This window comes from Penicillium angulare (genome assembly GCF_028827245.1).
Source record: "Penicillium angulare strain IBT 27051 chromosome Unknown utg000010l_segment0_segment0, whole genome shotgun sequence".
NCBI lineage: Eukaryota > Fungi > Ascomycota > Eurotiomycetes > Eurotiales > Aspergillaceae > Penicillium > Penicillium angulare.
Genome location: NW_026623169.1, coordinates 202,202 through 223,698, shown reverse-complemented (window position 1 = coordinate 223,698; position 21,497 = coordinate 202,202). Strand labels below are relative to the sequence as shown.

General features: G+C 47.0%; 10 protein-coding genes across 10 annotated transcripts; 4 read left to right on the top strand and 6 right to left on the bottom strand.

Annotated features, from left to right (window-relative positions):
* Positions 1 to 821: 821 nt before the first annotated feature.
* N7478_012105 (DUF4387 domain-containing protein) lies at positions 822 to 2,839 on the bottom strand (the record flags this gene model as incomplete). Its single annotated transcript, XM_056928319.1, has 2 exons — positions 822 to 2,436; positions 2,535 to 2,839. 2 exons carry the CDS (start codon positions 2,837 to 2,839, stop codon positions 822 to 824), a joined length of 1,920 nt encoding a protein of 639 aa, XP_056773427.1.
* A 258-nt stretch (positions 2,840 to 3,097) lies between these two features.
* N7478_012104 (fungal specific transcription factor domain-containing protein) lies at positions 3,098 to 5,201 on the bottom strand (the record flags this gene model as incomplete). The annotated part of the gene is made up of 4 exons (XM_056928318.1): positions 3,098 to 4,070; positions 4,125 to 4,550; positions 4,612 to 4,857; positions 5,080 to 5,201. The coding sequence occupies 4 exons, from the start codon at positions 5,199 to 5,201 to the stop codon at positions 3,098 to 3,100; spliced, it is 1,767 nt and encodes a 588-aa protein (XP_056773426.1).
* A 207-nt stretch (positions 5,202 to 5,408) lies between these two features.
* Positions 5,409 to 6,317, bottom strand: N7478_012103 (uncharacterized protein; the record flags this gene model as incomplete). Its single annotated transcript, XM_056928317.1, has 1 exon — positions 5,409 to 6,317. The coding sequence occupies one exon, from the start codon at positions 6,315 to 6,317 to the stop codon at positions 5,409 to 5,411; it is 909 nt and encodes a 302-aa protein (XP_056773425.1).
* A 431-nt stretch (positions 6,318 to 6,748) lies between these two features.
* N7478_012102 (uncharacterized protein) lies at positions 6,749 to 8,619 on the top strand (the record flags this gene model as incomplete). The annotated part of the gene is made up of 8 exons (XM_056928316.1): positions 6,749 to 6,922; positions 6,979 to 7,161; positions 7,225 to 7,333; positions 7,393 to 7,826; positions 7,881 to 8,167; positions 8,222 to 8,304; positions 8,363 to 8,536; positions 8,600 to 8,619. The coding sequence occupies 8 exons, from the start codon at positions 6,749 to 6,751 to the stop codon at positions 8,617 to 8,619; spliced, it is 1,464 nt and encodes a 487-aa protein (XP_056773424.1).
* A 1,133-nt stretch (positions 8,620 to 9,752) lies between these two features.
* N7478_012101 (uncharacterized protein) lies at positions 9,753 to 10,841 on the bottom strand (the record flags this gene model as incomplete). The annotated part of the gene is made up of 1 exon (XM_056928315.1): positions 9,753 to 10,841. One exon carries the CDS (start codon positions 10,839 to 10,841, stop codon positions 9,753 to 9,755), a length of 1,089 nt encoding a protein of 362 aa, XP_056773423.1.
* A 1,384-nt stretch (positions 10,842 to 12,225) lies between these two features.
* Positions 12,226 to 13,021, top strand: N7478_012100 (Ubiquitin carboxyl-terminal hydrolase; the record flags this gene model as incomplete). The annotated part of the gene is made up of 2 exons (XM_056928314.1): positions 12,226 to 12,283; positions 12,336 to 13,021. 2 exons carry the CDS (start codon positions 12,226 to 12,228, stop codon positions 13,019 to 13,021), a joined length of 744 nt encoding a protein of 247 aa, XP_056773422.1.
* A 374-nt stretch (positions 13,022 to 13,395) lies between these two features.
* On the bottom strand, positions 13,396 to 14,423 carry amcA (putative mitochondrial ornithine carrier protein AmcA/Ort1; the record flags this gene model as incomplete). Its single annotated transcript, XM_056928313.1, has 2 exons — positions 13,396 to 14,256; positions 14,319 to 14,423. 2 exons carry the CDS (start codon positions 14,421 to 14,423, stop codon positions 13,396 to 13,398), a joined length of 966 nt encoding a protein of 321 aa, XP_056773421.1.
* Positions 14,424 to 15,137: 714 nt separating this feature from the next.
* N7478_012098 (CGR1 family protein) lies at positions 15,138 to 15,780 on the top strand (the record flags this gene model as incomplete). Its single annotated transcript, XM_056928312.1, has 3 exons — positions 15,138 to 15,192; positions 15,300 to 15,445; positions 15,640 to 15,780. The coding sequence occupies 3 exons, from the start codon at positions 15,138 to 15,140 to the stop codon at positions 15,778 to 15,780; spliced, it is 342 nt and encodes a 113-aa protein (XP_056773420.1).
* Positions 15,781 to 16,208: 428 nt separating this feature from the next.
* Positions 16,209 to 17,602, top strand: N7478_012097 (uncharacterized protein; the record flags this gene model as incomplete). Its single annotated transcript, XM_056928311.1, has 2 exons — positions 16,209 to 16,825; positions 16,882 to 17,602. 2 exons carry the CDS (start codon positions 16,209 to 16,211, stop codon positions 17,600 to 17,602), a joined length of 1,338 nt encoding a protein of 445 aa, XP_056773419.1.
* A 219-nt stretch (positions 17,603 to 17,821) lies between these two features.
* On the bottom strand, positions 17,822 to 18,675 carry tma22 (putative RNA binding protein Tma22; the record flags this gene model as incomplete). Its single annotated transcript, XM_056928310.1, has 3 exons — positions 17,822 to 18,258; positions 18,336 to 18,423; positions 18,496 to 18,675. 3 exons carry the CDS (start codon positions 18,673 to 18,675, stop codon positions 17,822 to 17,824), a joined length of 705 nt encoding a protein of 234 aa, XP_056773418.1.
* Between the last annotated feature and the right edge of the window lie 2,822 nt (positions 18,676 to 21,497).

The window sequence follows — 21,497 nt, the reverse complement described above, 5'->3', positions numbered from 1 at the left end:
TCTTGGAACTAAAACTTCGAATTACAAGATCTATATTCGAATAATTAGACAAGAGATAAACTAGATAAGAAAAGTTAAAGTCGTCGTTTATAGTTCATCTCTACCCTTATCAAACAAATACCTAGCCTACTTTCCTTTCCCCATCTTTTCCCTATCTTTCTCTATACCCAAGCCTTCGTGTTCGCCCGTCTGTTATCCCACGGAACGCTGTGTTCGTGTTCGTGCCGTATAGAGTTAAACTAGGAAGTCAAAGAAGCTCCTCCATTTCTATGGCATATACCATCTTTTGCGATTTTCATTCATTACTAACGTCTGTCAGAAACTGGTGCAGCACTATCCATTAGACGGCATGCTAATCAATTGTCGTAAAGACTTTGTTGCATTTAAGGGGCTTGCGGTGCGAATATGTGGCTGGGCGTAAATGTATTTTATTGTGATATGCAACCTTGGTTAGCTAACCTCACTTTCCAGATGACAATTGCGCCACGAGCGGATAGGCTTCTCACTATTTCAGAGAGCAATACTGTATAAAAACGAACGCGAGGGGCTTCAGCCAATGATTGGTGGCGATGGTATCTGGCGCTGTAACTGGTTACAAGTGAAGTCAACCCCAAGTGAACCCATGCCTGGAAAGATCTGACCCGGCCCAACACAGCCATCCGTAAGGGCGGATGTTTGTATTTCAGCAGTCACTTGACTAGTAGTCCGATAGATTACACGCTAGAAGTAATTCGCTACTTAGTCTGCTAATCCGAATGGCTACTTACATGGTCGAGAACAAAGTAAACCCATTAGTCAACGTCGACAGAAAGAATATTAACTTAGACTTGCTTGCGTAGTGTAATGGTGATATTAAACAAAGGCAGATGGTTCTGAGACCCATGGACATCATTCTCCATGAATCCCCCTGAAGCATTCGGCTTCCCGTTCCTGTATCTGGGAATGGTCGCTTTGAATGCAAGCGCTTGATCAAAAAATCCACACCATACAATGCTATCAACAGAGATATCGTAGAGCTCTGCAATCTTCGCTGTTGCGAGGACCCCGGCCTCTTTAACCTGCTGATAAACCACTGCGCAGTCGAACATAACGTCAAGAGTAATCTCGAATGGTCCCGCGTTCTTGGAGCGAATCACCTTGGCGATCTCTCCCAGAGTAAATGTACCTGTTATCTGTCCGAGTGGCTTGGGATGTGAAGAAATAGTAGTAGGATTTATAGTATGGTTCGCACCACAACCTCCGTGAGTCGATGAGTCGTGAAATCTTTGACGATCAATTCGGGGACCACTGCCTAAAAGACGTGTTTCCCATCGTGTGAGGCTCTTCGACCCATTTCCCTGGTCTCGCCGGCCTGTGGCATCCTGACTGATCTCTATCGCCTCTTCCTCCCCTTCCTCCATCTCTGCCAAGTGATATATTGAGAACTCGGCGCATGCCCCCATCTCGACCTCCAACTTCCCACCTATTCCCATACCAAAATTTCCACCGTTTGCTTTCTGTCCTTCGTATGGCGCATGGACACATGCGATACGGGCGGATGATGTAACGCTATTTGCTAGAGCTTGGGTCTCAGCAAGTGCCTCTCCGACAATAAACACATCTCCTGTTGAGGTCCTTTCGTTCCTGTCGAGATCAAAACCATACACGTGGAAGTCAACCTCCCACTTTTCCCGAGTATGCGCATGCTTCTGCTTAACATAGGCCTTTGCACGGTCAAGTAGCGATGGCAGCTGCCGGATGAGAATGGGGTCACAGAAAGAACCCATGAAAATTCCCCGGTAACCGATCACCCTCGCCGCTTCGAATTTGATTGTAATGGGCAGCCCTTGGCTCTTGGACGAGACAAATTCGGAGCCGTACGTTCTCACACTGATACCATCAGAGAGCGATGTGTACGTGGCGGTGTTGAGATCAAGAAATCCCCCAGGCCCATGCAATATATCCGGTCTAGACTTCTCGTACAGAGCATGCGCTGCCACACTGGTCGGGGTACATCGCGATTCCGCGGCCAACGGTCGAATGTCAAAGGACCCATCAGAATACACAGTGGCCATTGAGCTCGCACTTTTGGGGGTAGCGCATGCTCCCCCGCATTCCATAAGCTTTCCCATATGGGTAAACCCACCGAGTACTGTTGATTCCAGACTATACATATCGCCGGTTGACTCGCGAAGTGCATTGAAGGCGCAGAATGCGACGTAGGGGCTCGGGTCATATGCTCTTCCTGCGATGAGGATGTCGAAGTCGGAATGGGCGTTCATGGCTTGCACGAATGGCTCGGGCCCAATCTGTCCGACAATGCAGGGCGACTGCATGATGTCTTGTTCGGTTAATTTGGGGACACATGTCCCGCACCCAGTGATCTTTCCGGCTACCAACTTTTCGAGGAGCAGTTCATGCCGAGCTCCGCTGTAGACTGCGAGTGTTTTTAAAGATCTAAGGTCACTTGTGAAATCGACATATTAGCTAGATGAAGCGAAAGCGTGAAGCGAAAATTCTCTTTCCTAATCAAGAGGAGATATAAAAGTTCTCACCTTTGATCGGGCGCCTCCAGAGTCTCCCGGATGATATCAAGAAACTCCTTGACATGCGCATCACTTCCATCTCCACCAGCAGAGCTGATGAGCAGCGGAACGCGGTATTTCTTGACGGCGCAAATCAACTGCCGCAAGTCTCGTTCGTAGGATGATCGTGGACAAGTCATTGACCCCAAGGCCAACTTTGCAGGACCCGAATCAGTCGACCCAGAATCGAGGATAATCGCGGTCGGTGAGCCAGATTGCAAGGCTATCTCAAGACCCTTCTCCAGGTCCAGGGTGCTGAAGCCGTAACCCAGCATGCCGATAGGTGTGACAATGTGGCATAGTGGCTCACATATTGCCATCTGGTCGAGATTCAAGGACATGGGGTCGCGAACGCCGAATGCGCAAGTAAGTTGTGAAACAAGTTTGCTGATGAGTTAATCGTTCGATGTTTATTGCTTTTATTTGCTGGTACATGATTCATACTTATAGAAACGCCGCTAGCAAAGATGTAGCCGAAGCTTCGGCCCGGTAAGCGAAATTCGCTCCAGCACCCGAATTCGCCCTAGGAAGAGCTAATCAGCTCCGAGATCCGTCATTGTTGCGGGATTTGTGAGTATGCTATCCAGGTTTTCTAGCCACGTATTCCATTCTAGTAGATCATCCTCAAACAAGTTTGGTTCAAGGCCAGTCGGAAACTCTGACAGCTCTGGCGCCCAAGCGGGTGCCGGCTGTGCAGATTGCGAAAAGGAAGAGAAAAGCTTGCTGCGTAAGCGACCCGCCATCCACATTCCACTGGTGATCATGCTCGTCGGGGGCGTTGTATTGGCGGTTGGCTGTATCTCCGACGACATATCGGATCCTTGGACGTGGCGAGAGAGCAGGTCAATCACTCTCGCAACGCGTGCCGCTTCGTCTCTGGGTTCCCGCGACCAGCACAAAAGTGTTTCATAGACCTTCTTGATGTGATTCCGCGCTAGACTTTTGTCTTCCGCAGACATTTCTTTATCAATGGCCACAACATTGATCAAATACATGCCGGCCATGATCAAGATTTGGAAGTAATACTTTGGAAAGAAGACGTCGATTGGTTCGGTAGAATTTGCCGGAATGTCTGCACTCACATTCGATGAGTGGCCAAATATGTTCGCGATTTCGATTGCCGTGTGGAATCCCATATACCAGGTAGCCTTTGACATGCTGCCGGTTTTCCGATTTTGCGGGTCCAATGACAATTGGGATAGTAGAGGCAGAGTATATAAACGAAGGCGAGCTGCAAGACATCCGAGCTTAATCTTTGGGTGGATTTGACCTGGCATGCGAGCTTCTATTGAAGCTAGATCCCTTTCCAGCAGCTCTATTAAAGATCTCTGGGCAGATGCTGCGGGCGGATTGTTAAGGAGTGTGGCTGCCCTGGTCGCAAATTCCTGGATATCTAGAAGGGTTGAGAACTCCTTGGGCAAGCTAGATTGAACTGCATGTCTAATTTTGGGCATACATTGCGAAACCATTTCCATCGGAGGTGGTAGAGCAAGAGCTGCAGAAATTCTTAAGGTCATCAGCATGTAATAGCCAAAATTGAATTGAGTATGGGGAGCTTACTCGGTGCTCACTGAAAAACAACCCAGCCAGGTCTTTTGTCGCAGACTCTCGTCGATTAACAAGGGATTTGACCCGGGCCAGTTTGTTTGGGAGTCAATGGATGTGAGTTTCAAATTGGCAGCAGTAGCCAATCCAATGTACTCCCAGCTTGGGTCATCCTGCTGCTTCGCGACCGGGAACGGCCAAAGACATAAGATCAACAGTGCCTGAACTGTATATATGCAGCGAATAGAGCTGACTAGATATTCAGAGAGAAGTCGTTTAAATTGTATCTGGAGAGGCCCAAAGTAGCTCGAATGGTGGGGATGCTTGCTGGTCGCTGTTATGATAATTGTCCAGAATAGAAGTTGGCTATCGCTCCAGATAAGGTCGATTGGCTTTGTGAGGTCGAGGATAGGCAGATGATCCAGATAGTGGGCGGCGAAGCTTATGAAAGCATTAGCGTTCTGTATATTGGACAGACAGTGATGTAAGAGCCGGAACTTACTGCTCAAAAAGTGCCAGAATTGTAGCTTCGTCAAGGCAAACACCTCCGATTTCCCTGGGGGTGGGTATTTGCGAGGTTATTTTCTCGATGACCGATGCTTCCTGTTGGATATCTGAAGCTCCATTATATGTAGAACCCGCACCTTCTGGCAAGGCCGCATCTAGAGGTGAATGGGAAGGCGTTGTTCCCACTTCATGTACTAAACTTCGTAGCCTTTCGTTTTCCTTCGCAACCTTCTCCAGTGACCTGGCATGGCATGATCAGCGAAATGTAGACAGAGGCAAATATGGTAATTCCTACCCGCGAACAGGCTGCCGTTTGAACTTAGGATCGAACTTGCAATTGATTTCCTGCTTCGTACATCGAGTACAGGGCGCGGGAAAGCAATGCATGGCATCGCACCTCAGCTAGGCACGGGAAATGTGAGCTTGTCGTATCCAACAAGTGTGGGGGCTATGGGCCACGCACCTTGACTTGCCGACACGCCGTACACGCCATCGATGTACGCTTGGAGGGCGCATTCCCTCTGCCTTGTGCTCGCTTGCTCCTGTCCATTTAATACGCGGGTGGCTCTTAGAGCTGCCAATCATAGGTCTGGGTCTTTATGTAGCTGCTCAGGCGGCGAGATGGTTGTTGATGAGAGAGGAATGCGGATCAGCAAACGACGTCGCGTGGTACGCCGGTCTTGGCACTGGCAGCGATGGGGATGGCAACTGCAATTATCTACACTTTTTTCATGGACTCGTTTAAGTTCTTATATGGCACGCTCTGCAACCTATTCCACAGGTTTTATTTTTCTATTTCTTAATGGCGGCTTGAATCAATGGCTCAATGAAACGTAAGACAGACGGGCGAACCTGCCCTGCTTCATGTGCGATACCTGCAACAATGTCCAGCTGACTATAGATTCCATCGGTTTTCCATGATCTATAAAGTTCTTCCAGGGTTTGCAATCGCCCATGCTCCATTCCAGATAGCGCTGTAGTGTCTGATTGCTTCTTTAGTTCATTCTTTTGAAAACTCTCTAACCAACTCCAGAATGCTTCGCCCCCGTGCATCTTACTGTCCTCCGAGCCAACCACCAACTGAATCGGGACTTTGCGGATGTTGCCAGGAGCCACTTCTAGATCGAACAATGCCTTCGTGTTTGCTACACCTTCAGGCCAATCTTTCGAAAGATCCAACGCGGTTACTCTGCCCGGCGCTCCCACGCTAACAGCAGCTAGGCGTTCAGGATAGAGGTAGAGAAATCTGTGAGCGAATTGGCCACCGCCAGAGAACCCCTGAAGGAAAAACTTGTCTGTCGCAATCCCAGGCCAGCGAACTGCAACTTCATCAAGGATTCCCAGTAGTGCCTTATCAGACCGAAGCGAGGGTGAGTGCAACATTTTGTACGAATCCAAATCGTTTGGACCATCCAAACCAGCAGGAAACAGCGGGGCGAGAATCGCACACGGCATCCGATCGGCAAAAGACACCATTTCATCTTCGTAGAGCGTGTTCCATTTCCTCTTTGTGCCATGAACCCAGACGAGCAAGGGGAGCTTGGTCGGGTTGGGATCGGCATCGTATCGGGCTGGAGGTATGTAAAGCACATAGGAAACGCGTGGATCGCAGGCCAAGGCCCTCAGTGGAACATGGCCCACCATCAAACAGGCCTTGAGGAATTCCTTCGGGACATCGTTTGTCGACAAAGCTCTATCCATGTTTGCATAAACACTTAGGCCACTTTGAAGCTTTCAATTCGGGGGCAGTGCCCCGATCGTCAGTAGAGGTTTGGCGGAATATGTACTTTCGGGGTGGTGAAGCGAATTTCGCTTCGCTTGCCGAAATTCGGCCCATACGATAACCCCGGTGCGAATCTTCAAACAAGCGTCGTTCTGCCAAGGCAGAGTTTATGCTTCAGGTTGACGAATCGCTTTTTCTTCGCTTCCTTTGCCGACTTTCGCTTGTGTATTGTGGGTCTTTACCCCAGGCTTGGGCGCTGCTGGTTACCAGGCATCCGAGTCCACAAGATGTACTTCGAATCCACTATCGCTTCTTATAAGATGGAAATTCCGACACCCTGGACACAATGCCAATCATACCATTTAGATAACATACCTTTACGAAGAAAGGAAAAAGAAATCAGCTCAGGATGCCACCGAACAGCACCGACGCCAAAAATGCCGACGAGATCCAAGTTGCATTTTCCCACGAAGAGCTACACTCCGATGACGACTTATCCCCGAGACTACTTTCTAGAGTGAAATGGAAGCTGGACCTTTTTATTCTACCTATCATATCGATTGTTTACTTCTTTGCACAAATGGTACATATGTCATGGTTTTATACACTACTGGATACTGATCCGGTCGCAAATTGCAGGGAAGATCAGATCTCGCCAACGCCAAAGTTGCAGGCCTCTCAGATGAGCTGAAACTCTCTCCTCGAGACTATTCGAATGCGGCAACAGTATTACTCGTGGCCTATATTGTTTTCCAGCTACCGGGCACGCTCTTGATCAAGCAGATTGGGTCGGCGAGACAGTTTTCAGGGGCCATGATCATCGTGAGAATCCAACTCTTCTCTCGCACGACCAAGATCATCGTCTAATTTTTTTTTTGAAACTAGTGGGGTGCAATCACTGCATCTACAGTCGCCATTCACAACAAAGGCGAGCTCTTTGCCTTGCGCTTTCTTATCGGAGCAGCTGAGGCATTCGTCCAGGGCGGAGTATTCTGTCAGTTCCTCATACTTTACCATCGTGGTAACCAAAGTACTGATCTTTCTTTTTCTTAGATCTGTCTTTCTGGTATCAGTATGACGAGCTTGCCACGCGTGGAGCTATCTTCTATTCCATGAGCACGTTGGCGGGTGCTTTCAACGGATTGATAGCGTACGGTATCGAGAAGGATATGGATGGGATTCGGGGCTGGAGAGCTTGGCGTTGGATATTTTTAATTGAAGGACTTATGCCTTGCGTGGCGGCATTCTTCGTGTTATTTCTACTTCCCAACAGCCCAGAAACCCTACGATTCGGCTTTACGGCGGAGGAAAAAGCGTTGGTAGTACGACGCAGCCGTCGCGCGCATAACACCTCTGAGGCGAGACTTGAACTAAAGAAGATTCCATTGGTGCTACTCAGTATACATTTCTGGCTCTTGCTTGGCATTGCTTGCTGTGGCCATTTCTGCGTCGGGTCGATTTCCAACTTTCTTCCGGCAATTATTCAGGTGCCTGGTTCCGATCTTCTACCAAGATTGTATTAATATCTCACAATTCTATAGGGCTTTGGATACACCTCGATGAACACTCAGCTCTTTTCAGTCATAGTATACGCCTGCGCCTGTGTCGGTGTATTGTTCTGGGCCAAGGTAGCTGATCGAACAAACGCTCGAGGTCTAACAATGGCAGCATCAACATGTGGAGCGATCGTGGGCTACTCACTACTCCTCGGGTTAGAAAATGATAAAGCCAGATTTGGCGCAACCTGTCTTGTGGCATTCTCAGTGTACCCGAGTGTGGTTCTCCAGCTTTCCTGGGCGGCCATGAGCTTTGTCGGCTATACACGAAGGTAAACTCGAGTTGAGGAGCAATGCGAAGTTACTGCTAATTCAAGATTGAACAGGGGCTCTTCACTAGCCTTTACCAACATATTCTCCCAAATCTTCGCAATCTGTGGAACACAGGCCTACAGCGACCCGCCATACTGTAAGTAAACCTTTGTCGTCCCTCAACGATTCAATCTGACGCCCCCCCCTATCAACAGACCGGAAAGGAAATGCCTCAGCCCTCGGACTGTCTTGTGTTTCCCTCGTGCTTTCACTAGGTCTACGATGGTATTTCAGCGCTGTCAATAAAACGAAGGCTTCCGAGCAATTTTCGGAGGACGCTCGCTCTCAGCGACGAAAGGGCCTAGAAGAGCTGGGAGACAAGCATCCAGGTAAGTTCAATAGCATCGACTTGTACCCGCTGATACGTCGATTTGCTGAACTTTGACCCACAGACTTTTTATATACAACGTAAACAAATGGCAAGCCCGCAGTATCGTCCTCTGCTTCCAATTTGGTGACAGGGCCAGTGCCGAGAGGAAGAAGATATTACAAACCCCCCGAAATGCGAAAATGGTTCATACGATATGTAAACTTATTAAATATCGTGGATATAACGCGACTTCAACTTTGGAAGTCTCAGAACTACTTACCCGGAGGAGCTCAAAGACTCTGTGCAAGATTTTATTTTCAAGTTGTATGCGCCACAAAGGAGAACTAACACGAAGCGGATCAATACTACTAACTATTAAAATCTGCGGCAACTCAATTGGGTCCGACCGTAAAACCTGGCTTATCAAAGCAGCCTTCTATGTATCTAAAAAAAGGCAGTAGCTATATCCAAATGTTGGATAAAAAAAAAGCTCCCCAAAAAAACAAACAATAGCAGGGATTCGCATGTGGTCACCCACCATTCTACTAACCTACCGGCGTGTGGCTTAAACGCGGTCTAAAGTCGGGTAGGTGGCCTGGATGGTTTTAGGGTGAGCGCCGCTTTAGCGTCATGCGAGCTAGGTGAGAAAGGTGAGTGTAGAATAGACGAGGGTGAGAAGCACGGTGATTGTGGGTGAGCGCGGGTGAGTGTGGGTGATCTACATTGGCCCCCTCAGGTGAGCCATCCTACAGAGTTTATTATTGGCTATAATCACCCATCTCAAACGTAGCTTCTTGGCATATGTACACATCCATCTCACCCTTATAGGACTGATTGGACATTCTATTCATGTATACGACTTGACTTAAAATACTTGAAACAGTATAGGCTAGCCTCCTATCTGTGTAATTACTACGCTCCTAAGTAGAATAGTTATAGAAATAGCATGCGTTTATGTTGCTCCAGCTTTAGAAGTTCAAAGAGATTCCAAATACCGAAGACAAAGAAGAAGAGATCAAAGATAGGAGAAGACGAAGAAGGGTCAATTGCAATGCTATACCTCGCCGATATTCGGTTCATACATATGGAATAGTATTAAGTATAATGTTTATTAGTTGCTGTCTATAAAACCACAATCACGCCTTTTATAGTTGTCTATATCTCCCTACAGCGCTCTATCCCCCAAGCTCTATCCACTAATCCAAGGACTTCAATTTCCCTCCATTCGAAATCAATTAAGCCCATTTTCCAATCAACGCCATAATTCCCGCTCCCAACAAAGTGCACGCAACCATAAACAAGAGTCGAGATCGGCGCTTTGTCCGACACGGATCAAACAAGAAATCTCTAGCGAGAAGCTCCACCAAGCTACTATAAATCAAGATTCCAGCAGATACAGCATTAAGTACGCCTTGAATAATCAACGACACTTTAGATCCCGGCGCATAGGTAGTGCGCACACCCAAGCCAATCGCGATTGAAATAGGAGTAGTCAAGCCGTAAACTGCGCATAGGATCCAGGGAAGCCAAGTATGGTCTCCAAAGGGGATAGCAGACATTCTAGCTCCGATACCGAGTCCCTCGAAGGATTGATGGAAGACTAGGACTGGGTATAAAGTTGAGAATTCGGAGCCGGTAACACCAAGGTTAAGTCCGATAATGACGGAGTGGAAGATGATACCGAATTCCAGAAGAAGAAAGGCTGCGATCTGTTGACGGAATGATCGTTCGGCTATGACAGAGTCTCCCGAGGATGTCAAATCAGCCGGCTTTTTATTGGAGATTGGCGTGGGTGTAGTCTTCTCCAGGTCTTGGACAGAGGTAGATTCCCCATTCGAGTCAAGGTGATCATGATGTTGAATGAAAGCATTGGTCGCATCTTCATCTCGATGAACACCATATTTATGCTCAACATAGACCTCAGCGGCAAGATCTAACAAGAAGATAATAACCACAGACGCAAGAACAATGGCTGCACACCAAGAATATTCCCCCCAGTACCCAGATACTCCAACGCAGGTTTTCGGACCGATTCGTTTATACGCAGGATCAAGGAGATGGACGAAAGCCGTAGCCAAAATGACACCTGTTCCGAAGTATCTGGCAAAAATGTATACGCTGAATGGAATTTTCCATCTTGGCATTCGTTGAGAGAAGACGGGGAAGACGGTGAAGGCAGATGAAACGAAAAGAATCACAAAGATAGACGAAATACGTGCCCCTAGATGGCCATTGTATTCATTTTCAGAAATGGCCATGTAGCATAGCACATCTTCGGAACTGGCTGTATCCAGATTGACATTGGTAGGATTGAAAGAAGACATGGTGAAAGTCCTGGCAATCAATGTAAAGAACGAGAAGAATTCATCTCAACGAGCCCATCTTATAGTCCATCGTGAACAATGGATGAGGACCTTGGAGATTTCTCACCAAGGTTCTGTTATTCGGCGATTGACATGAATGAAGCTTTTATCTTGTTGCCTAGCTGTTGTATGGCTCTATGGGAATTTTAGATGGAGCCATAGGGCTGATTGATCCACATAGAGACTGAATAGGCTTGACAAGCTTGTTTTGAATCCGTAGGGCTGAAGGAATTGTGGAGATATGGAGCTGGATGACTTTTATCTGGTCTGTGATTGGTAAGGATATATGCAGGTCTGATTGAAATCGGATTTGAATGCGAAGTTGATGGAGTCCTTGGATGTGACCTGTTCAGAATGATGTTGATATTATAGCGAGCGATGTGAGTTGGAATACAAGGTATACAACCTTGAAAAGCTATGTATCCCGACCACATAAAATATAATTATCAGCGTGAAGATTAAATAGATTGACGTCAATTCAAATCAATTTGCGTGTTTCAACCCTCGCTAAATAGCCGAGTTGTAACAGGCCCGCTTGCGTAGTCTGAGGACCCTGGAGGTTAGCGCAGCTTCAGAATTATCACCAACCGTATACACCTATGACCGAATAAAGATGGTGTTGAGGAGATGCAATCTCCCTTACAGATATAATTTCTATAAGTTCTACATATGTGAAACAGGGAGCTTTTTACTAAAATTTTCTGATGACAGGCAATTGGAGGAGCTGAGTCTGTCTAGCAACAATTTGCTCTGGACAGCAATATAGTGAGGACAAAATTATTGAAATAAAAACAAGACTCTCAAGAGATACTTAGAATCGCATATGTCTACACTTATTAACTCTTCTATCTCATAAGCTCCTTGTACTCGCGTTTAACTTGAAACATGGAAGCCGCGATGTATACTTCGCTTCAAGTTCTTGTTGGAACTCTTGCGGCCAGTTTTCTTTCTCTTGCTTAACAATAATAACATATAGAAGACACTAGTATTATGTGTTGATTATCCTTACTAGTAAGGCGTGTGAGTCTCTTTCGTGTAGATTTTGTCTTAGTAATACTGGTAACTATGGTTGATCACCAAAGGAGATATATAGTGCTTGGGTTATTAGCCATGCAGCCAATTTTGGTCTCAAATCCAGGATAAATGTTTACCTGGGGAGCTGATGGGCTCAGATTCATAATGTTCATAGTCTGGATCCATTAAAACGACAACTTGAAGATTTATACTGGTATGATGCGGAGAGGAGGTACATGTAGTAGTACGGAGTAACTTCTCCACACCCCGCACTTCAGCCTCATATCTTTCCCACTCCACCTATCAACCATATTAATGATTAATCTATACCATGTCCTCCATACCATCCGCAGAGCTAGTTGACGGCCGCAAGACATTCATACCACTAGGTAAGTTCATATTACTCTGTAGACAGACCCAACCCAAACTAACAAGCTACAGAAAACAACCCAGAAGTCCTATCCTATCTCTGTTCAAACCTAGGCATATCCCCATCTCTCACCTTCCACGATGTATTCTCTACTTCTCTCGATCTCCTAGCTCTAATCCCCCGACCAATAAATGCAATCATCCTCCTCACAGAATGGCCAATCTACAACGCAACCCGGTCCGCAATGGAACCTACCATCCCGGAATATCAAGGATCAGGTCCGAACGAGCCGGTGATCTGGATAAAGCAGACAATAGGACATGCATGTGGCTTGATGGCTCTCTTACACTGCATCTTCAATTTAGACGGGGGACGATATATCCTGCCTGGTTCTACATTGGGGAAGATCCGGGAAGAGAGTATACCGTTGAAGCCTCATTTGCGGGCGAAATTGTTATATGATTCTATGTTTTTGGAAGAGGCGCATATGAAGGCCGCATCTGCGGGTGCTTCTCGTGCTCCTTCGCCTCGGGATGAGAATCATCATCATTTTATCGGGTTTGTGCAGAAGGACGGGGAAGTGTGGGAGTTGAATGGGGGGATGAATGGTCCATTACTGCGGGGGAAATTATTGGATGGAGATGATTTGCTGAGTGAGCGAGGATTGGCGATGACTGTACAGGGCTTTTTAGATGAAGCTGCAAAGGGGGGATTTGGAGAGATGAGCATTGTGGCTATCGCTGGTGCGGAGAGTTAGGTATTCCTTGGATAGTAATAGTAATAACATTAATACGAGTGCTGTCAAGTGACAAGCAGAAGTTCAAGTATACATGTACATATTGTAGTAGGTAGATCAATACTAGGTATTTATTTGGTTCAGTGTATAATATGCATATAAATCTAAGTAGGTAAAGCGTAGATAGTCTAATCGATTTTGATAGAAGAAGCGACAGCCACAGGGTATAAAAGAAATCATGTAACAGAAAAGGGAAGGAATGTTCAGAATGGCCAGTGAACTAAATAGCACACAAGAACCAAGTTAGGTATCATGCAACATGCAAAATCCCATCGTCTATGTGTATATCATCATATGTGCAATCTAGAGAGGAAAGCTGATCAAAGAGGAACTGATCAAAAGTATTGTCGTAATCCTTCATAGACAGCGAAGATAAAGGCTGAACTGGGTGCTGATCGTGCACAGGTGATCCCGCACCCGCGGTATAGGCCCTTCAAACCTTGCTGTCGCCACAAAGCACGTCCCACGCTGCCAAAGGTTTGACGTTGCGCATTGACAGGGAGCCGAGAAATGTCTTCCGTCTGCATTCGCGACTTGATCGTGTCAGCCGGAAAGAACAGAAAGTTATAGCTGATACCAGCGGCGCCACCTGCGATCATTTGCTGATACACAGGAAGACTCTCAGTGGCGGAGAGAGGTCGAGATGACTGGTTTCGGAAGAGAGTCGAGACTGCCTCGTAACTACCAAACCACGCAGCGCTGCCTCCGGTTTCTCGAATCAAGGTGCCCATCTGTCCACGCCAGAATCCTCTCAAGCCCTCTCGACGGAAAATGGTGGTGATGAGGGCCCAAGGTCCGGGTGGTGCTTTGTGACCGGCGGACTCGACGGGCACTTGCATCTTGCATTTGATGAGCTCAATGGGGGTGAGGGCCAAGGAGGTTATGGATCCCGAGGCGGCACCAGCAGCCAATAATGCGGCAAATGGAAGCTGTTCCACGTCGGAGAAGACTGTGGCTTTTAGTGCATCTTGGATGATGCGGTAACTGAAGAACAGACAGCTGGTTTCTACCGCAGCACCAGTCATGGGGGCACTAATGCCTCGGTAGAGACCCCGGACACCATCGGCCTGGAAGGATTGTCGGAAACAGTCCAAAGGACCAGTATATCGAAGAGGAAGATGTTCGGGTTGAGATTGAAGTCGGACCTTGACGGTGTCAAAGGGATATTCGATGAGCTTTCCGGCCATTCCTGCTGCCTATACATGAGAGAAGATGTTAGGTAGAGTTGGTAGGTAGTGAAAGTGGCGGGGTGTCTTACCGAACCAAAGACGATATCTTTCAAGGCCTCGAGGCCTTGATTGGGAGGAAGCGATGGGAGTTCCATCGTCTCCTTGACCGGGATTACATGCTCGGCCGCCGCCATTTAAGGCACGCAACAAGTCCCAAGACCAAAACACAGACACAAGAGGGTTATCGAGGGAGCATCGTTCGAAAGAAGCGGAGGAGGGGGGGGGAGAGAGTGGGAATGCGAGGGATTTAAATGAGATTTGGGTCGGATGAGGGAATTGAACCTCGGGGAAACGGACGAGTGAGGGAGGGGGGGCAGAGAGGGTCCTGGAGGGTCAGCCAAGAGGATCTCTGTGGTGTGTACGTTGTAGTCGGATCCAACGTGGTCTTGGTGGTCCAAGTTGAGTCCAAGTGGGGAAAAAGCGCAATTGAAAAAAAGACAAGGCGGTGAGGGATTTACACTGTGACTAATCAGGATCAGGATCAATCAACACTGCATACTGCTATATAGAGTATAGTGTAGTATTATGTATATAGAAGATCGATTTAATTATACTGTAAATCTTCACAACATCTACATCACATTTCAGATCCTGTCACATTCTTCACCTCCGAGTCCACTCTTCGCCCTTTCCCTCTAAGACCAAGTGGAGTTCTTCTTCTCTCTAGCGCCCGCCAAGCCTGGTTATCGATCAGATAATCTCCGACTGAAAACGAGTGAAATTTTCATCCCAAAGTCAAAAGTGATCTTCCCTCAACCACCACACACCACCTGGGTACTCTCTTGGAAACCCAACACCCTCTATTCAAAAAATAAAGGGTCTTCCGCTCCCCCTCCCCAAGGAAAGAAATGTCCTCCACAGAGACAGTCCCCGCGCCTGTCGCGACTGGCATGCGCAAGAATGGTAAATGCCTCCCAGTACTCAGTACCCATCTCCGAAACCCGTTCCCCACTATAAATTCTTTTCTCGGTTCTAGACTAACCCGATGGTCCTTTCTGTCCCGTTTCTAGGCAAAAACTGGCATGACACCAAGAAGGCTTTCCGCCCAACTGCTGGTCTGACCTCGTTTGCCAAACGTCAGGAACTCCGCAAGCACCAGGAGGCGGTGAAGGAGCAAGAACGAGAGATGAAGCAGGAAAGAGAAGCTGAACGCCAGGTAAGACTCTCCTTTATGAATATATTATATTATATTATATTATATTATGTTCATTACTCTGTCCATTTTTATTTCTGTTCTATTACCCTTTTCGATCTCGCTTATCAGATTACCCTCTGTTCTGCTGTCCTCACGCGGCCTCCCCACTTCCTTGGAACTGAAGAAACTAAAGCTAACGGACCCATCTCTGTCAGGCCCACATCCAACGCATCAAGGACCGTCGTGCTGCAAAGGAAGAAAAGGCCCGCTATGCCAAGATGGCTGAGAAGATGCATCTCAAGCGGGTTGAGCGGCTCAAGCGCCGCGAGAAGCGCAATAAGCTGTTGAACTCATAGATTTGAGCTGCAAGCTTTGTTTATTGAACAGAAAAGTTGTGTTCCCTTAGCATATACCCTCATCTACTTGTCCATATCCATGGACGTGTGTGTCTATGTTACTATGTCTATGTCTAGATGAGGGTCATCGGCGTTCTTAGGTACATATATCAATTGTATAATTTATTACTGACACTTGGCCAAGAGTATTCTATTCTATATTTAACTAAAACATCAAATTAAATCAAATTGGATTCTTTGATCCTGTACTCCATACATATATACGTCGGTAGTTAGTACATATGTACATATGGCAACTGCGGCTGCAGCGTGACGCTCGGACTTAGCGTCATTGAGTTCCCCAATTCTCCAACTCGCTCCACTTCACTCAGTCAAGCAACTGGTTTCACTGGTCTCACTCACCACATGTTCAAGTTTCACAGCTCATCATGGATCATAAACACCCTTTACCTCTCTCCACTACCAGAACTCCCGCGGCCACTTTCCCTCTGACCCATGGCTCCGCACGATCCAATGAAATCATCGAACCACCAACACCACCCACCAACCGACCATCACCCTTTCACCATGATGAACCCGAGGCCAACGCTTTCAATGCAAACGCAAATGCAAATGCAAATACAACAGAGTCCCGACCAAGACACTCCCATCGCCATCTATCCGACTGGCACAATCACAATTTAGACGGAGCTAAATCCCATCACCGCCATAAACACAGCAAGTCGCGCGAGATCCGCCTCCCACGTCCAATGAGCCATCTTGCGTCATCGGCAAGTGCCCGCGGTCTACTTCCCACCTGGTCGGGAATTAGAGATAAGGATCGAGAAGGCGATGATGGGTTACTACGGCCTATTACACGAGAGACCACTCGATCGCGCTGGGGGTCAGATTCGACCTCGGGATTAGGCTCCCGGAGTCGCAGTCGGACGGGCAGTCTCCTGGATCCCGCAGAACAACAGGAACGACTAGGTCCGATTCGGAGACAACAGATTCAGTCAGCGGCGGATTTGGAGCAAGTAACAAAACGAAGGAAACAGGGTGAACAGTAAGTAACCATCACATCCTCGGGCCAGAACGACACAGCTTACGAGATGTATATAGATATCTCCGCTCTGCACTCTCCTCCATCGGAACATTAGCGACTGAAATCACCCGGCGACTGGACTATACATATTACAATCTACTCGAAAAATGTACCTCATTAAACTCGACCATCGGTTCATTCCAGGACCTCTCAGACTCCGCATCGACCCTCCTCAATGATTTCGAACACGAGACAGCCGGACTCGACCAAGAGATCCGAAAACAGTTAAATGACCTACGAGGATTCGAGCCACAAACCAAAAAGGCCGACGCTCTAGGGAAACGAATGAAGCTTGGACGGCAACGAGTCGAGGACCTCGGTAAAAGACTAGATACTGTTCGTGGGGAGATTGATCGCTGGGAACAACGAGAGTCAGAGTGGCAGTCTCGAGTGAGGCGTCGACTACGGATCTTCTGGACGATCGTGACAGGAGGCTTACTTGTTCTGATATTGGCGCTTGTCATTCAGAACTGGCCTACGTCGGAATTCCCAGATCAACTTCCTGGTTCTAATGAAGCATGGAACCAGACCGGGTCGCTTGATATCACATCATCGGGAACATGGGACTTCGCTGTGGATTCACCGATGGTCACTGGTTCTTCCTGGTATCCCTCTAGTCTGGCAGCTCGCCAAAAGAGCTTGGAACATTCGAAAAGTGAAGCTCTCACTAGTTCTCGGACGAGGTCCGACGCCGCCCCTACTGATCATGACCCTCTACGTGTATTTGATGAACTATAATGTGTAATCTCTTCTGATTCTTCATGCATACAAGCGTCGTTTATTTCTTTGTTCTTCATTTCTGTCTGTTTTCTTTTTACACTTGAGATTTCTTCTCTTGATTCCGTGCTCATGTCATGATACCCTTGCCAGCAATGAATTCCAAACTTGTTTCATCATCATTAAATAAATAAAAGAAGAGGAGGAGGGTATAAGAGGGTAGAGTAGACAATGAATGTCCTACTGCGGCGCCACTAGAGGTGCAGTGGGAGTAGTCTTCTTCTTCTTATCCTCCACCAAATCAATATTGGCCTCAGGAACCTTACTTCCATAAACCTCCAACAACCACTCCTTCACATCCTCACTCACATCACCCTGAACGGTGATCTCCTCCGTCCCAGCCGCAGAGCGAGTCATAGAAGAGCCAGTCGCAAACTTCTTTCCCAGCTCCTTAGCTAGCTTCTTGTTTTCAAGACCGAAGATCTCCAATCCCGTAATAACAGTAACATGCTTGCGTTTGTTACGTTCCACTCGCTTGACAATAACCTTAGATGCGGCCTTGCGCTCTGCATCGCGGGCTTCACTCTGAGCGGCCCTCGCTTCTTTCTTTGCGGCGTCCTTGGCGGCACGTTCTTGTGCCGAGACTGAGAGGGTAGACAAGTTGGCGCTGAGGGCATCTAGACAAAGATAACAGATCAGATCATTAGCACTAGTCTGCTGTATAAGTATAAGCTGTAAGGGCTTGGGCTTGTACCCTCAGAATGTAACTGATTCCAAAGCTCAGGCTCCTCCTCTTTCAACCATTCCTCGCATTTCTTCGCTGTTCCTCCAAATTCGCAATACTAATTTCAAATCGAAATGAGTCAATGGTGCCGAGGATAGATTAGATCGGATAAATCGGAAGGATCTCATACCTCTGGGGGTAGAGTACACACTGCGGGGAGAGTAAATTGATTAGTCGAGTCCAGTCCAGTTGAATTCCGTAGTCTCTTGTTCTCATTGGAAAGTAAAGAAGAGGGGGGGGGCGCCACAAACTTACCTCCACAGTAGACGATTGTTCGGGCTTGTGGCGCGATTGGGCCTGAATCCGCCATGATTGATTGACGTATGGAATATTGAAGCTTGAGCTGCTTGCTGCTTTTCCGAGGGGCACGATATCATGATTGCTGACTTAGCTACGTGGGGGAGTCATGTGATCATTTATGTATATTATGCATTATGTAATTGATGACATAATTGGAACTATGCACCAATGCATAACTACATGTACACTATGATGAACAGCGATTAGCCTTGAAACTGTCAATGCTATTAAGAAATAATACATATTATGAATAGACAGATTAATTGTCAAATAAAACTCCCAAGACAACATCTACGCCTAGACAGCTCTCTTCTACATGTAGCCCAGTCCAGACTACAGCCACCGTCATCACTCAATAATCAGAAATCCATAAGCCAATGCCAGCACAACTCAATCCCCCATTTCCATTCTCATTTCCCATGCACAAAATGCCAGTGCCAATGTCAGTCAGATACAAGACGTAATGCCAAATCATCATTTCTCATCTCTCATTTCTCATTTCTCATCTCTCTTGCATCAAATCCCCGCTTAGGTGGCGTAATTGACAAAGTTTCTGCCAGGGGGTATGTACTCTGTGCTTCCCCTCTCGCATTATCGACTTCAAACTTTACAAGGTTCTTTTTTCTCTGTGTGCTTGCAATTTCGCCTTCACTTTCATGTTCAGTTTGCCGACGTAGGTGGGGCATTACGAGAAGACAGACAGACCCCGTCTTTGTAATGGGGCCATGCAGGCCGTACGTAGTCGGGCCGTTAGAAGCTGCATTACAAAAGTACCCGGGGGTCGAAACAAGAACTGAAGCACGATAGCGGCTCTGGACCAGCCCATTGGAGCCGAATTGACAATTGATCTTGATCCGTGATCCGCACGGCCGTTGGAAAGAGAAGCGACGAAAATAAACAGAAAAAAGGATCCGATAAGAGGGAAAGGGAAAAAAATGGAGCCGACGATCCCCCGTCGTAACCCACTTACCCCCCGGGAGGACGGACTTGGGGACTCCAGATACCTGGGGAGAGATAACAGGATGATTCCTGGGGATTACTGGGGGATAATTGGGGAGATAACTGTCTGCAGTAAACCTTGGAATGGTACATCTTGATAGTCTCTTTCTAACTTCTCTTCCTGGTTTACTTTGATTGTACCTACACTTAACTAATACTAATACTAACTCTAACTAAATACTAGTACTCGGTCTCGCAATAGCCCCTCTTGTTTCCGAGATGCGTGCCGTCGAGGATCGATCCCACTGGCCAATTAGGATCCCGGGGAAGTACCAAGGCATCCCGAGATATTCGTCCAAGGGCCCGTGGGGACTATGGGTTTCACGTCAATTGAGCCAGGTAGTACTAATCAAGCTTGCGTCTCCGCGGATGCTAAGAAGTGGGGGGGAGTATATAATTTGTTATGTGGTAGGAATCGAGATATGGGGATGAGAATGGGATGGATAGGAGATACTTCCCTGATAGAGGCAAAAGAGAGAAACATTTGAACTCTTTCTTGCATCTGTCCCCCGTTGTCAGTGGATCATGATGCAGGTAGCATTAGCAAGCTAACAGTTCTGTTTCAACGATAGGGCGCTTGGGGCCTAAACTCTCCGAGGGGCGGTACCATGCAGCGATACGGCGATATCAGTGGCCCAGATCAGGTCGATGGGCGTTAACAATGGAGGGTTTAAGTTAGGACCAATCGCGGGGCTGGCGGACGAGGATGCAGCGCACGGACAGAATGAATTGGTGAGTAGGACGAAGCTCAGTCCTTGCTATGTAGGGGTTATTTTATTTTATTTTGTTTTATTTTTATTCTCATTCGGTGAGGATATTGACTCAATGGGACATTGGAACCATGGATGTGTATAGATGTACGGATCAAATGAAGACGCAATACGTTTCTACCTAGAACACTCTGCATAGTGCCAATAGTATAATATTGTACGTACCTATATTCTATATGTACTATTATTCATAATCCCATTAATACGTACTCTAGCTCAGTGCAGTGCATGGTGGATTCTAGTCTGGCTACAGCCAAGACGCCACCGTCAACACATGGGAAAATGCACGTCTCAGGGCTAAAACACCTGCATTGAATTCCAAGACGAATGTGAATTGTATTTCCCGGTTCAAGTTGTTCTTTGCTTCCAAGTTTCAAGTTTTAGACAACTTGAAGTGGACGAGATTACAATCTATCACATTGGAAGTATACTATTCAAGTCTATATCTACACGTATGGTGTATACAAACACATTGTTATCAACAGAGTACTGAACCAGTCCAGATCCTTCGATTGCTATCTCCAGCTCTAGGCTCTCTAGATTCTCTAGACTCGCGCCCACGGTCCGTGCGGTTGGGTTTTAGTGGCGGAGACTCGGCTACGCCATTGTCGATCGAGGACTTAGGACTGCGACCGCACGGTCCTTCATTTTCCCAATTCTGGATAATATTCTGGGTTTTGGAGAGGCCAAAAGTAAAAACTCTGCTTTGCCATCGATCGATCGGTCACGATCTCACACTATACTTAACTTGAAATTATAAGGCACGAGGTTTACTTTATATACTACGGTCAGTATAGTATTCTGTACCTTGTAATTAGAATAACCACATTATAATTGATACACTAGGAGATCATAAATAAGAAGAGGCTCGAGTAGTCCCACTGGCATGTAACTCCAAGGTACTTCGTACATGTGTTTCGCAAGGCCGTTGACGTGCAGCTGGGGCAAATGCAGCCAAGTGGACCCAGTGTCCAACCGTATGTGCGACTTGAATCCGAAATCACGCTTTTTCAATTTTCTCAGTTTTTCAGTTTTCCCTCTATTAATTTTGATTTTATTTTAA